This window comes from Drosophila eugracilis, unplaced genomic scaffold, assembly GCF_018153835.1.
Source record: "Drosophila eugracilis isolate 14026-0451.02 unplaced genomic scaffold, ASM1815383v1 contig_2155, whole genome shotgun sequence".
Lineage (NCBI taxonomy): Eukaryota > Metazoa > Arthropoda > Insecta > Diptera > Drosophilidae > Drosophila > Drosophila eugracilis.
Window position 1 is genome coordinate 78,946 of NW_024573039.1, and position 16,330 is coordinate 95,275.

The 16,330-nt window shown below is 36.4% G+C and overlaps 1 protein-coding gene across 3 annotated transcripts in view; it reads left to right on the plus strand.

Annotated features, from left to right (window-relative positions):
• The first annotated feature begins 222 nt into the window (after positions 1-222).
• LOC108111850 (serine/arginine repetitive matrix protein 1) overlaps positions 223-16,330 on the plus strand; it is a 90,059-nt gene continuing 73,951 nt past the window's right edge. Inside the window, exons 1-3 of one of the 3 annotated variants that reach the window (XM_017221458.2) lie at positions 223-487; positions 6,934-7,323; positions 8,082-8,144. In XM_017221458.2, coding sequence (XP_017076947.1) covers positions 430-487; positions 6,934-7,323; positions 8,082-8,144 — 511 coding nt within the window. In that variant the 5' untranslated portion in view covers positions 223-429. The remainder of the gene's footprint in view (positions 488-6,933; positions 7,324-8,081; positions 8,145-16,330) is intronic. The other 2 variants (XR_001772602.2, XR_001772603.2) reach the window with 2 other exon arrangements.

The window sequence follows — 16,330 nt, forward strand, 5'->3', positions numbered from 1 at the left end:
ATTACAAAATAAACTATAAAGACAGTTCCAGAAATTTGCAACATTAAGTGCAGTTAATAATAATAATTGCCCATTTTGGCATAATAATTTTCTTATTACTTATGTCAGAGCTTTGTGGATAGTTTTGGCTCGGTTCTCTCAGTGTGTGTGTGCGTGTGTGTGTGTGTGTAATACTATTTACGCCAGTTTTCCTTTTTTTTTTCAATTTATTTTCTGTTGTTATTTTGGATTTGTTTTGGTCTTGGTCTAAAACTAAATTTAGCCTTTACGAATGCAGTCAACTGCGGGCCAAAAACAGAAACAAACACCTGCAATGTGTGCTCAGTGAATAATTTTTTTGGTGGATTGTACAAAAGGGAGTCTCTAATTCTTTCAAGTACATAAAAATAATCGTAAATAAACGTAAAATCGAAAAAGTTTATAGCCAAAATGCCGGAAGTACTGGATGCCATGGAAATGGAGGCGCCATCGGATGTGTTGGACATCTGTAAGTTTTTTTTTCTTTCAAATATGTTCCCAAAAGTTAAGGTTAGATTTTGAAATTTAAATATGAGAATTTATTACAGATATTAAACAAGAATTTATTACATTTTTTCTTGCATTTTTATGAGTTTTTAATATTTTAGAAAATGTTTTTCGTAACTAAGGAATTTTGGCAATAAAAATGTGTCTTTTCAGCCACCTAAACTGTTCTTTGAAGTCAATTTAAAGGCTTTTCTTAATGTTTTTTTTATAAAATTATCTTTTTAACTATATAATTAAATAGCTTAGTTTATTAAGAGGTAATTAGATCTTCGTTTATAGCCTTTAATAGTTCTTCCGATTGATTTGGTTCACCCTTCATACTCGTCTAGCCATTATCTTTATGGTCTATATTTAGCCATTTACTTGACCAAATGCAAAACAAAGAAAAGCCCAGGCAGATAAACAACATTTTCCGTTGGAAACCCTCGCAGTCAGCGGTTTTAATTTGATTTTGACCAATTTTTTGTTTTGGTATTTGTTTGATTTTGTGTTTGGCCACAAAGTAAGAGGGGAAATTTCAGCGTTAGAATTTCGAATTCCTGTTTGTCCAGCAATTTCCCAAGAATTTATTTAATTTCGTTTTCAAATGCACTTCCATACATACTTTATGCTGGCATTGTTTTGCCAATGCCGAAGCCATTGCCATTGCCACCTGCCGACATCAAAGAAAATTTCCTAAAACCTCGAAAGAAGCAGAACAACAGAAAGGAAAAGGAAAAAGAGTTTTCATCGAAGTAGCAGCTTAGACCACCCATGGCGATTCGAATGGCCTGCGAATCACATTTGGAAATAGATTTCTAGTGCTCAGGGACTACGGCATCACATGGCCCCCCTCCCAATACCATAACATAATCACAGCTATATAGAGCGATTATCAAAACTGAATAAATAAATATATGCTAAATGTTAATATCATCTAAAACACCTCAGCGAAACTTTTCCGACCATTAATTGGCTTAAAGCAACATGTGTTCTGGTCCTAAAAAACCAAACCAAATATTTGAGTTGAGCTGGAAAATAGAACGCGGAAAGTGATTTAAATCTAAAGAAAAGTCATTTATTACTCGCGAAAATGTTTTAAAATTAGTCAGTTTTCTTTTTAATATATCTTTCATGAATGAATTCCAAAACTATATATCCCAACATAAGACCTGATTTTATACAAAACATTAAAGCAGCCAGAATTGGGTTTCCTCAACCTGTTTGCTTGCCACCCACAATTTCCACGTCTAAAATTGGGAAAATTATCAAGAACCCATCTGAAGTCTTTGATGTTTTCCCATTTAATGACTCTCTTCGTTTCATTGAACGGAACAAGATTTGCTCGATCGAAAACGGAAATCGGCCAAAGATTCCAAAAAAAAACAACAAAAAAAAAAAACGAACTGCGATCGAATATGTTTTTGGGAAAACAATTTGCCAAGTTTTCCCCCGCCAGTGCGTGTCTGCTGTGTTTATTATTGTTTATTGTCTTAACCTCTGGCTAGCAAGGGAGTGGGAGAGGGGGTAGGGAGTGGGGAAATGCTCGGGAAAATGTGATATGTGAAATGTGTTCATTTAACTGTCAGACCGCGTTGCCCAAAAATTTGAATCTCCATCTCTCTCCCAGCCCACTGCTGTTTGATCGATTTGCAATGCTGCAGAAGGCTGAAATGGGGGCAATGACAGATGCAAAAACAAACACTGTGCAGCAGGGAAATCGCTTTTCCAAGAAGTCTCTGTGTTTTTCCATAGCTGGAATTGCATTTGTGGAAAATTTGTAAATATTTTGTTAAATATTTTGTTTTACTATTATTGAAGGGAAGTTAAGGAAAGACTTTGGAAATATAGTTTTCTTTTTTAAATTTCTAACTAACTTTTGTTTTGTGAGTTTATCTTTATAAATTAAACAAATATTACTTAATATTATAAATCCTATACTAAAAAACTAATACCAAAAGATGAAGGGGGATACGAACCTACAGATCCCCTTTGTTAGTGATCCTTTCACCTATTAAAGTAGCTTAAAGATAATAAAAAACTTTAATATTTAACATTCGTTCTTTTGTGTTTTAAAAGAAAATGCCTTTGGAATGTTTTTAGTAAAATTTCCAAACTCTGCATAGTCAATATTTTGCCTAGGCAAAACTGTGAAAAACTTTATGACTTTGGGGGAAAAATGGAAATAAATTAAACAGAACTTTTCCACCTACGCTATGAAAACAAGCTTTGTTTCGATTGAAATCGATTGCCCTCAATGTGATTACCTTTTTGGATTGATAACCCGTGGGGGGAATAAATCTCTTGCGAAATGATATCCGGAATATATAGAAATGACCTTCGATCAGGACAATTTACGGCTAATCTGATGTAGTTTATCCATCACAGTGCAATTGCCAGAAGGCAAGGAAAAGGCAGCTAGACAAGTTGAAAACTTGAAAGCCGAAGACCAAGACCAGAGATCTAAACAATGTCTGGAACATGTTCCTATTGCAAATGCCGAGATTTTTGTTTAGATTGGGTCCCGTTTCTCGTCATAAACATATATATATATAGTCCGCACCGATTTCCAGATCCAGATCTGATCTTACAAGGCGGCGGGGTATTTATGCATATCATTAATATAAATATTTTGGCTCTGGCTTCTCGTATGCGATTTTATGAGCTTTTGTAAGAATTGTTTTTAAATGATCGCCGCCTTTCCTATGTGTTTGCTTATAAAATTACTTGTTTTTCTACCTAAATTATAACAATAATAATTTCTTTTTTCTTTCTTTTTGCTTATTCAAATATTTATATACACATTTAGCCCTGTATGGGAGTATACATTTTCCATCCAGTGGTCTGGAAAATGTTATATCCTTGGCTAAAAAACTTCATATATGTTTTCCTGAAAGTTTCTAATGATTTTTTTGTGCGAATTTTAGAGTGCAGAAAGAGATTGAGATTGTGGAAGTATACTTTTGGGGATGGCGAATTTTTAAGTTTTAGAATCAGTCAATTACTAAGAAACAGATAGTTATTTGTACTTCATTAGGCTAGATTTTTGCTTCTTAACTTGTTAAAATATCCTATGTTTAAGTATAAAAAATACATAATGTATAAATCAGTAACTCATTAGTCAGCATCTTCAGTACAAAAAATGTTCAACAAAAAACAAGTTTAACATCATCGTGGATCCATTCCCATGAGTTAAGCAATGAGCTGATCAAGGCCCAGGGGTTAAAAACTAGTTAAAAGATGAGTACCTTACTGTGTAAGGTCATGAAACTCCATGGCAAGTGACCCTTGCAGTTGCCCAAGGACAAGAAAGTGACGGCGCGAATCAGAACCGCCAGCTCTTATAGGCAGTACTACTACTCTGCCCATTAATCTGAGGATCGTGATGACAATTTCCTCATCTACATAAGCCTTTTGCGGATTAATCTTTGTACATTAACCTAATGATCGTGATGGCATTGTCCTTATCTACATAAGCCTTTTGCGGGGCATCAACCATTCTGCAATCTGAGGCCACGTGAATGCTGACTAACATGTCCCTGACAGCATCTACAAGAGCTGCTTCGTCATAGAATACAGTATGGTGCCGCAGTTTGAGGTATTCCTACAGTCAAGGTTCATCAATCTTGCCTACCAGGTGGTCTGGGCACTCGGCAACATAGCTAGTGATGGAGCTGCAGCTCGCTACATTGCCATTCAACAAAACGTGAAATCCTCAAGAGGACTCCGATCACCTCCTTACGCAGCCTCGTAGGCCTGATTGGCAATCTGTGCAGGAACAAGAATCCGCATCCACCCTTCCATGAAGTGAAGCGTCTTCTGCCGGTCCTGTCGCAACTTTTGTTCAACCAAGCCATCCAGGTGCTGACCGAAGTCTTGTAGACACCTTTATGTTGGAAGGCCTTTTATGTTGGAAGGCGACCTCAGCAAGATCCAGTCAGTGGTCTACGCCATCATAGATACTTACATCTGTCACTTCAATAATGAGATGAAGAAAGGGATACAATGGCAAGCATAGATCTGGGTTAACTTTTCCTTATCCTCAAGCAGCTGTGCTGGCTACGATCAAGGGTTTAACTACCTCCTCCTACCAACCACCCCTTACACCCTCTATACATTCTCAATTCGCTAAATGCAAGGCAAAGTTATCAATAAAAATAATGATAAAATTATTGTAAGACCAAACATTTCCTTTTATTTTTAATAACCTTTTTGTGGACCTCCTTAAAAATTCAAAATTGATGTGAACATTTATGAAAAACGACAAATTAGCGTTGGGCTATTCAAGAGAAACAAATTTGACCGCATTTAAACTGTTAACTTGTTTATAGTTTTCTGTCCAAGTGTTAATGGGGCGCAAATTTACGATCCCCTGTGCTCCTAGCCAATAATCATAATAGCAATTATTCTAATTGCATTTGGCATTTGCCAGATCTGGAGGCACAATTTACGACTCTCGAAATAGTGCATTAAAAGTGCCACAGAAATGCAATTAATTGAGTGGGTTTTCATGGCAAATAAACCGAACTTATTTATGTTTTCAGTGAATCGAACTCGTAAACTAAGACTTCTGAATCATATTCCAGTTTAGAATCTTCTCTTTCTTCTACATTTTTGAACCACGCCCAGCCTGTTGAATGGCCATTGTGGCCATCGTGTGCGACATTTGTTGGCACTTCGTTGGCCATAGTTCGAAATATGCAACAAATAAACACGACCAACGACACCGAGATCGAAGGAGCACAACACAAACTCAACCAGGCACCACGATGAGCCAGCTGCTGGTTGGCCATGGGCCAGAAATTAGCCAGCCATGTCGGCACATCAGGGGCGTTGCTCCAAAGGGGGAGTATAATTTTTTTTGGTTATATATTCAAAGTGTAAAAAATTGCCTATTAAGAGATTTGTTTGAAAGTTTTTTAGGGGGTGCTGAATTTTAAACATCACTTTGAAAGTTTTCTAATTTGACAAATTTCAAACTTAGTTTTTATCAAGAATTATGGTTAACACTTTGGTTAGTGAAGTGGTTTTAAATAGATTCTAGTGAGCTGAATGTGAGAGTTTTTTGTGAAAAATTAAGAGTTTAAAGTTGCCTTTTTATTACATTAGAAGGGTATTTCCAGGGAGACCTAAAAAAATGCTGTAGAAAAGTTAATAAAAAGTGTTAAAAAGTGGTGTAAGTCTAGTTAAGAATTAAGCTGTTGTTAAGCCAAAGAAAGGGCTTAAGAAATCGAATGGCTTATAATGTTAATATTACTTAACTTAATGAGTGTTTATTTTAGCAGATTTATACTATTTTCTGTATTATTTAATATTTTAAAAACATTTCCCAAAAGTCTAACCCTTAATTAAGAATTCTAGATGCTTGATTGATACTAAAATTACAGATCGTACCCCAGTAGTTCCGATTTTTGAAATTTCTTTCCCCATTTATTTAACACTTTTACGTTAAATTTATGTTTAAAAATATATCCCCTTTACTCAGCGTCACTGATACTTTTCGTAGAACCCCTCCAAAAAAGCTCAAAGTGGATGTGTGTTTTTCTCACTGGCAAACAGAAAGTCCCCGTAACTTGCCATTTTCCTCTGTCCAAGCGGGCTGGGGCTGGGCTGCCCCTTGTTGCAGCTTCGTTGCAACTTGAAAATAGCTAAGCAGCTGGCAGGGCAAATAAATCAAATGAATTGCAGCATTTCGAGGCAAATGGAAAAGGTCTGTCCCAAGCTGTTGAGATGATAAGTGACTGAGCTGAGATATGTTTTTTGGGGTATTCACTTTTCTTTTGGGTGTTTTCCAACACTTAATTAGCTGAAAGCCAAAGTTGATTAATTGATTTTCTTTATGGCTTATAATGAACTCTTTTTAAGAGCTTTAAACCGATTTCCTTAACAACCTCGAGGGAGCTTAAGTCCATTTGCAGACACTCTTTATCAATTTACCCAACACTGGCTGAACTCAAGCTGTGCAAATTGCATTTGCTTTCCACATTTTCCAGCACTCGAATGCCTTCGAAGCAGCAACACAAATTCGATTCCATTGACAGGTACATGACAGCCATCGTGAGGCGTTGGCAAAAGTTCACCCCCACCCCTACTCACCCATATATACCCACCCACTATCCGACCTTGGATTCCTTTCCCTCGCTGTCGCTTGCTTTGAAATGATTTACGAGATGATGTGTGAGAAAGAAGAAACGGGCAAAATGTAGAGCAAATTTGTCAAAAACACATCGCCATCCCACGGACATGAAATGCCTTTTTATTAGGAATTTTAATTTTTAAATGGAATTTTAGAAAAAAAAAAACATCTACTAATTAGATAAAGCGAGAGCAGTTTGTTAGAGTTACGTTAGTAAGGTAGATTAGCTAAGAGTGGTTTGCAATTTCCACGATTTTCTTTAAACTAATTAACAATACTTACTTCTTTTTCAGCCGCCAGAGAGCCAACAGTCAACGTTATAACCATCATCGATGCCAGCAGCCTAAATAATAATAACAATAATAATAGCAACAATAACAACAACAACAATAGCAACAGTACCACCAATAATAACCACCACGGCGAACTGGAAACGGAAATCGGTGCAGTGGAAGTACAGCAACAACAACAACAGCAACTGCAACTGCAGCCAGCATCGAATTTCGTGGCCATACCTTTGCTGGAACGAAGACGTCGCAGTCGCAGCCACAGTCGCAGTCACTGCCGCATCGCGCCATTGGCGCCGATCATCTGCATCCAGAACGGAGCGCATCCGGAGGATCTAGTCCGCCTCTCACGCTCGCGATCCTGCTTTCTGCGCGTTCGCAGAACCTTCGCCAAACGTGAGTTTGCTGTTAAAAGTTTGAGGAATTAATGTTAAGAAAGATTCCCCAATGTAAGAACTAACCAAGTAAAGGCAATAATATGTGAGGATTTTAACCTTTAAATTGGATAGTTGCTGTTTTTTGTCCTTAAGATTATGTCCAAGGGCTACCATTTAGCTTTTTAATGCTTATTTTCAAGGAATGACACTTCTGGCTACTTATCAGGGCGCCGAAAAGTATGCTTTGCCAAATACATTTAAGTAAATTACTTCGAAAATAAAATAAAAATTTAAAATAAAAAATATTTTATATATTCTTCGAACTTCTTAATGATTAATTTCTTAATTTTTTTTTCAAAACTGCAATATTTTTTTAATTTTTACTTATTTTTAAATACCAAAAATTGCCATTTTTAAAACCTTAAATTTAAGTCAGAAGCTTACCACAGGACAGTTCTATCATACAAAAAAAGTTGTATTTATGTTGTCCAAACTGCATTTCCATTTAACCCTTTTAGCGACTATTTTCATTCGCCTCAATCTCCGCCAGCTTCAGTTCGATTTTTCCGCTTTTCCATCGCCTTTTCCTCACTCAGCCATCACTTTGACTCTGTGTCAGCGATTTTAATTGAATTGCTGCGATTTCCCTCGTTTTGTTAGTGTTGTCCACGTTGTTGTTAACCCTTTGGTCGCCGCTCTTAAATCGTTTTCTTGTTTTTTCTTTCTTTTTTTCACCCCGATATTCTCCTGTTTTATTTTTTCATTTTTTCTTCACAGTTTTTGGCAAAATCATGGGCAGCAATAATCCCAGCGAAGCGGATCGATACGACTATTATGACTGTGAGTAAAATGCAAACTCATTTCCATATCATATTTTTCTTACCTATTTCTTTTGGTTGCCCAGCTCGTTATCGTATATATTTATTTTTTAAGCATTTTATTTTCTTTGTTTCGCTGTGAAATATCAGAAAACAGAAGGGTTATTCCATACCGTTGAATGGAAATTTGTTAGTCATAAAGAAAATCAAGTGCGCCATTGACGGGCTGATAAATGAATACTTGTCTTCCTATTAAGTATAAATATTCGATTCATGAGCAAGTATGTTCGGTTTAAAGTATTTATATTTTTCTTAATTCACCAGTTGGGTTTATGGGGAATTTATAATTAACTATTCGGGAATACGAATTAAGGCCACTCTTGCCTGAAATTACAGAAATGGACATTAAATTGTTCTTTCGTTCGAGTCAGTGATTAATTACGGTTATTCAATGTAAATTGAACTGATTAATTATGATTTAATTAAACTTTTAATCGCATTCCTTTGTGTTTTGGTGTGAAATTGGTATCTGCATAATGAGAATAAACAGATATGCTGTCTATATAGGACATTTTCCATGGGGTTCAAGGATTTTTATTTAACTTTCCTTGATTATTACCAAGAAAGTATAAACGTTGAATCTTTAAAAAGCTCTTCAAGAGTTCAAATGAATATAGTTTTTAATGATAAGTTTTCCTTATCTAATCCTTACATTGCCCAAAGAAATATTTCCTTGCTAATCCCTAAATCTATAACTACTAATGAATGGTAAACTAATTAGTTTACTACGATTCGATTAAACACTTGGTGCGGTTGTAACCACAGGCCGCCTTCAATGTCGTCTACTTGGGATATATCACATTGTTGGCCACAATCAAAGCGGGCTTATTGATTAATTTCTGGTTAAGAGAGCTCTTTGGCATTTGTCACCGCCCGCAAAAGTATGCAATAGATTTCGAGGACCCTACAAGTGCCGTGGAATGTCGCTAAGGGAGAATCTCCGTTCGTCTGTGGTGAGCTTTCACTGTGGTTTGCCTTCAGTGCGGTTTCCGAGCGCGATGGGCTTTATCAAGCATACGCCCGAGTGACAAAGGGAACCAAATTGGTTTCGAATGCTCGGATAAAACGGTAAAACAATCAAAAATATACAGAAAAATTTAAGTTTTATAATTTGAAATATTTAAAGAATAGTTTAAAAAATAATTTAAGATTTTTAAGAGGTAAAAAATATTTGTAAAAATTCGACTTAACTTAAGAACAATATTTTAGCCCAAATTTAGTTTGTTTTTCTTTTTCTTTCTTTGGAAAAGTAACATAGGGCGAGGAAAAATCAGTAGTGGCAATGGAGGGGAAAAGCATTAATCCATCATAATATTTACTTCTTTTCGATTCTTTTCGCATCATGTCTCTCTTTGTGGCTTCTTCTGCCACCTTTCGTTGCCTTCTTGGTGGCTCCGTTTTCATCTCATTTTCGCTTTTGTGCGTGCCTGCGCCTGTCTGAGTGCGAGTTTCTGTGTGTGTGTGTGTGTGGCACTTCAAATTGCGGCAAGTGAAAGCTATAGCAGAAAATCAATAAGACACCAGAGACACTGCCTGCCGAGGAGTCGGCAAACACTGGAGAACTCGGTGCACAGCAACAAAAAGTTGAATTTAATATTTTAATATTATCAAAGAATAAAAACTTTTTACATATTAATCAATCAATAAATATTTTTGATATTTAACAAGAAATTACTTCTTATCCTTATCCTTACTATTACCCTTCTCTAAGCACAAACAAACCCACAACTTAATCATAATTTCTCCAAGTGTTGAACAGGCGACTCGAGATTTGGGGATTGAACGGAATCTATGGGGGGCTGGGGGACAACGAATGGTTGCACGGGGTGGTTTCCCAGGGCATAAGTAGTATTTATGTTGGTATCTAAATATCTACACTCATCTGTCAAATATCACGTTTCCTGTTTACACTTCTGCTGCCTTCAATATGCCCTGTGGATTCCCCCCGTTCTCTCCATCAGCCACGCCCCCTTTTATCACCTTGCTCTTGTTTCAGTTTCGGTGTTTGTATTTGGCATGTTGAGTGTTGAGTGGCATTTGCCATTCTTGGTCTTACTCTTGCTTTTCTTGGTAGTTTTTTTTTGTTGTTTTTGCCTCTGACAAATGCAAATAAACAAAAGTAAAAAACAAAAAAAGCAACAAAAAGTTGGGATAAAAACAACAAATAAAAAATGTGGGAAATATATAAAAAAAATATGTAAATAAAAATGGTGGGTGATGTGAAAGAAGTTTTTAAAGGGAATTCAAGCAATTTTTGAAATAAAATTTATACTTAATTTTTCCAATAATTAAGAGGAATATTCTTTAGAATATAAAATATATTTTTTGCCAAATGTATTAACATTATGGCTTAAACTTTTCCTGAAGAGGGTCAAAACCTGCGAGTAAGAGAGAACGGAAAAGCATCTCACTCTCTTGGCTGAGCAAACATATGGCTCCTTGAGCTGAACTGCCTTCGACTGTCAAAATATCCAAATGACATTTGGCAAATTCGCATGTAAATGAGCCACCGATGATAGCATTCGGTTTGGGGGCCCATCCGATGGCAGACGAATCAATTGCAGTCGGTAATTCCAGGGACCAGCTGGGGAATTATAAACCATTCAAGTGCCACCACCCCCCCCTACTCCCTCCTCCCTTCTACTGTCTCTTATTTTCCGCACACGAATCAATTAAGTGCCAAGTAATTTGCTGAAAATACTCCAGAGGAACATCAGAGTGAAGGAGTCAGGTGGAGTGGAGCTTAACTAACGAAATGAGAAGCGCAGAGAAGGCAGGATAATTGAGTATTTATTTTGTATATTTTTGCTAGTTAATTGAGTATTTATTTTGTAAATTTTGTTTTTGGTTAGCTAGCTGAATATTTATTTAGTATTTTTTTTTTGGTTTTACTTTAAACTAGAGATGGGAGGGATTAGAGGAAGGGTATTTATTTGGTATCTTAAAAAAGAAAACTTTGTTAAAGGACTTTAAGGTGTTTAAATGTTAATTTTGGTATTTTTTTTTGGTTTAATTGTTTAAGGAAGAGTTTTTGGTATTTACAAAATAAACTTTTTTTAAGTTAATCTTTTTATTTTCCCTTTCATATTTCCCTTTAAAAGCAAACAAAACGTTAATAAAAAGATATAATATTCAAAAGGCTTGAAGTGTTATTAAAAAATTAACATATTTTCTAAGATCCAATTGTTTTATTGGCAACAGCTGGCTAAGCTACGAAAGTCGAACTTTTTTTTTTTTTTTGGCACCCCGACAATGGAATAATGAGTTCTACGCTACCTACCCCAAGCCAGTCCGCGAAATGTCAGCTACCAGTTCCCAGCTTTCAGCCGAGTTGCTAAGCAACAGGTAGGCCCACAATTTGGCCAAAGGAAAACGAGACCGAGTGATGCTCTCTCTTTGGCCAAATAGAAAAACGGCCCAGATGAAAAAAGAAAAAAGAAAAAAACCAGCCAGCCGAACGTACAGATTCGCTTTCGTTTGCTGCGTCACAAGGGAAATTCCGGCTCCCTGAGAATTTCCCAACCTGGCCAACGAAAAATCTCGCATGCGAGTTGTTCGGAAAAGCGGGAAAATGCTTGCCCGCTCTCCTTCAACCACACTTCGACTCACTTCGTTTCGCTTCTCGCTTTTCGGCATCGTCCATCGCATTTTCTGATTCTGATTTCAGTTCTCGTTCAGCTTTGCCGACGGCACGACGTGCTCCACTAGCGAAAAATACTAAAGAAAAACAGGGGAAAATCTGGGAAAATTACTCGTCGTCTTGTCATTTGGCGCGGGCCAAAAAACCAAATTAAATAATAATAATAATAAAAAAAAACACTTTCGAAAATATAAAAATAAATAAAGAACAAAATCCTGTTGTGAGTTTTGGTTAAACTTTTTTTTCGGTGATAGGTGATGGTAACAAAAAAAAAAGAAAAAAAGAAAAAAGTAAAGAAAATCCATTGGAAAAGTTCAAGTTCCCCTGTTCAGATGTATTTTTTTAAGTGCCCGAAAACATTTATCCCGACTAACACCAATGAATGTCTAATTTATAAAAATACCCTATAAAAAAGCCGTTTTAAAAAGCACTAAAAATGCTCTTAAATTTTAATATAAAGGCCATGAGAATTTCTTCGAAACATTTTCCAAATTGCTTGCCAGTGTCTGTGAAAATTTGTTAGATTTATTTCAATATTCTTTGTATATAAAAACAAATTTTATGAAAAACATTAAAAATGCTGAGGGTTTAGTTTTAGGTAGTTTTCAGCCGATTTTGGAAAACATTTTTAAGTTTCTTTTAAGTTTGAATTTTTGATGGATAAAATACATTTGAAATTATTCTTTAAATTTGGGAAGCCTTTTTGAACTGATATTAAAGTGCTTGTTAAACATTTCTTAAAGTTTGTTGCATAAATATTAATAATATTAAAACAAAATTGACTAAGAAGGGTTATGGGTTATGGTTTTCTGCAAAGCAAAGTTTAAGGACATTTTCGCTGTAATCTTTCTTAAATAAACTGCTGCTTGCAGAATATATTTAAAATTCTTTAAAAATTCTAAGAATTTAATAATGAAGACTATTAATAATTTAATTCCTTAAAAGCAACTTTAATATATTTTAAAGATAAGCCAAGCTTGTTATATTATTTATATTACTTAAACTTAAAGTCCTACCTAAAAGAAAACGCAACTTTTGCCCCAAAAAGCCTTCCCATCTTCTTCTGAGAGCTATTTTCGAGTCCTTTAAAACCATCCTTTTATTTAATTTAAAATCGACTTCAACGCGTGCCAAGTACCAAACCCTGGAAAGTAGTTTGATGGCAAATTAAATAGTGTAAGCCTATTCAGTAGCCAAATCGGCTTAGCACCTGGCCGCAATCAGACAGCATCGTCTGTGGGTATGGACCATGGCTCAATCCGCTTGCTGTTTGCCCCTGAAATGAAACCATTTGGGCTTAAAGTGTTCATTCCCCGAATGTTTCAGTCGCACCTCAGTGGTCCTTCTACCTAACTCCCTACGACTTTCCCCAGCGTCACCGTTGCATGTGTGTGCTCCCCGGCGATTTGCTTTGTTCGAAAAAAAAGCAAAGCCTGTGCCTGCGCTAAATTAATTACAAATGCTTGCCGGGCATCATGCCATTAGAACATTCAAAGGATTAGCTCGAAGTGTACCCTGTAATTGAGACTTCTGTGGGAGTTCTGGCAAGCTAAAAAAGTTTTCTTTTTCAAGGTTAATAGTGCACTAAAATACAAGCTTGTTTTATACATTCAAAAGAGTTTTCCGACAAGAATATACTTCGACTAGTTGCACTTTCTAAAGTAAATGAAAAATTCTGAACTCTATTTAAAAATTTGAACTCCTAAAAAGAAGTCCCTTCTTTTGGCATATGAAAACCCAACAAAAACCTTCTCATACTGAGGTTTTATAATAAAACTAAATGAAAAATACCTTAAAGCCGCAGATAATGCCAGAGAGAGAGTAGAGAGCAGTTAGCGCCATGCTTTTAGACCAATCTCACACCCTGTAAAGGCGGCATTCGCCTAGCACTTACCAACTCCCGAAAGTATGCAATGGCATTCCCATAAAACGGAATTTCTTTTTCCATAAAAACTGGCTGCCACACGCGCCAGCCACTCCCCGCTCCGACGTCGCCGCCCCCCAAAAGCATTTCTAATTGTCTCCGCATGGGTCGCCCTTTAACCCCACCATCTTCTCAGGCCTTAACCCCACACTGCCCCGCGCGCGAGCTCCATTACTCGTTCACTTGTTAAATATTTAAGCTGCTTGGGCGCTTTAGTTTCAATTTTTAATTAAAAAACAAAACAAAGCCGAAAACGAAAACGAAACCGAAAGGCAGGCGGCTAAAAACAAAACTGAAATATATAAGAAAAGGCAAAGGGTGAGGCGGGGGGGGAAATACCCAGCAAAATCTCTCCCAAAAAAAAAAAAAAGACGGGAAAAAGAAAACACAGTTTGAAGCACTTAATTGCATTTGGCGTGTTTAACTTGCAGCTGCCGTCGCATAATTATAAAAATGTTGCTCATACGCCTTGTGTGCGCTGGAGCACATTTTCAAGCGCATTTCATTTGGCCAGCATTTGCAGCATAAGCAGGACTTGGCCAAGGGGGTGGTGCCAGAACATACGCAGCTTTTTTCGGGCATTAGAAATATTACACATACGCCGCTTGGGCCGCAGCTGCGGTGCGAATTGCTATCCGAAATGTCTGTGAAATGCGCAAATGCAGGGGGGGAATATTTATGAAAATTGCAGCATTAAAGGCAATGCCAAGGAATGTCAGATATTATGCGATAAAGTCCAGCTTAATTGGTGGTATTTTTTGGGGGCCTCTTAGTTGGGGGGGAAATAATTTGGGAAGGGAAATAGTTGAAATATTTTTTTTAGCTGCTGCATTTTCTTCTCTTAAGTTAACTTTCCACCATCGTAAGTTACTGTCCAGTTGTCCTTGGCTTTTCATCTGTCGGCTTTCCCTTTTTCCATTCGCCATTGAGTGTATGTCGCTCAGCTTTCGCATGAAGCTAATGCAAATCTGATTGGCTCAAAGGAGCTGGATTTGGTGTTGAATCAAAGGCTCAAAAACCATTTGGCCAGATGGGAAAAGATGTCGAACGAAAAAGAGAAATTCGTGGAAAACAGAAAGCACAGAGTGGGAAAAACGAAGGGGAAAAAAAAGTAACGCGGCTGTAGTGTTCGTTCATGTAATCGATAAACATTATTTGTTGATTTTCGTAATGTGTTTAAAGCGTCATACGAAATCACAAATCAGCCAGAGAATGGCCAAAATGAATATATATATATATATATATATATATGTATATAAAGACAGAGAGAGAGCGACACTCATTCACTTCTGGGCGTTGATTTTCATTCATGAGCCATTTTGTTTAGCATTTTGGGCCGTTTTTCATCGTTTTTATGGCATAAACAAAAGGCATTTTCGTTTGAAAAATGCATTGAATGTTCTGAAATTAAATGAAAATTGCTTTGATTATTCTTAGCGCATGTAATTTGCGTGTAATTCACTTTTCGGCCACCAACATTCGTTGGTCGATTTATGTGCATAAATATTTGCCACCTTCACTCGGTGCTTATTGTTATTATTATTACAGTTTTTCGGTTTTAGTTTTTCAATTTCAAATCGATGCGGGCAACGACAGCCGCTAAGCAGCCAGCCAGGTAGCTAGCTATTATTCCTCGAATTATATACCTTTAATGAGTCTCTTTGATAATGGCAGATAGAAATGATGTTTTAAGGCCTCTAGAATAATAGTTGTTTACAAAATGAACTTCATGTTTACCCTGGTATTTAACGCCTTCATCAATTTATTTTTTTACCATCCTTTGCTTTGTTCTTTGTTCTTGATTTCCCAACAAACTAAATAAATCATAAATGGCAGATTAAACAAAACGACCAACGCAATGAATAAATGTTTTGGGCAAATTAATTATGAAATAAATTTAATAATTTACACATGACATGAGAGGCAAATTAAAAAAAAAAAAGTAATGCATTTATTTTGCGGCATAAATCACAGATGCACTAAGAAAAAAGAAAAACAATGTGAAAAGCGTAAAGGAGGAAAAAAAGAAACAAAAGAAATCCATAGGAAAAATACTTAAATATATATAGATTCGTAAACAAACCGATTTATATATATTCGAGTCGAGCGTTTGATTGATTTGTGGCAACTATCAGGCAGCAAACCAAAAAAAAAGAGAAACAAAAAAAAAAGAGAGAGAAACCAACATCAAGTCAACAAAAACAACAAAAACAACAACGACTGCTGCGGGTGAGTAGCCAAATAAATAAATAATTAATGAAACCGTGCGCTGCACAAACAACAAAGAAAACAAACAGCCAGAACAAAAAAAAAAGCGAGTGGAAAAGCCACCAAGGAAAATTCCAGCAGCAAGTGCATAAAATTGCTCAACAACACCCATACACACCCATACACACACGCAGACTAACATTGCATTAATCACCACTAAAAAATCAACAATCAACAACAAAAACCTCGTCCCATGCTGTGATTTATTTATCTATTTTTTGTTACTATTATTTCCCTTCGTTCTTCTTCTGCAAAAATATTTGCAACTCTGTGACATGGCAAATATTTGTTTTGTAAGGATGAGTTGGGTCAGCAT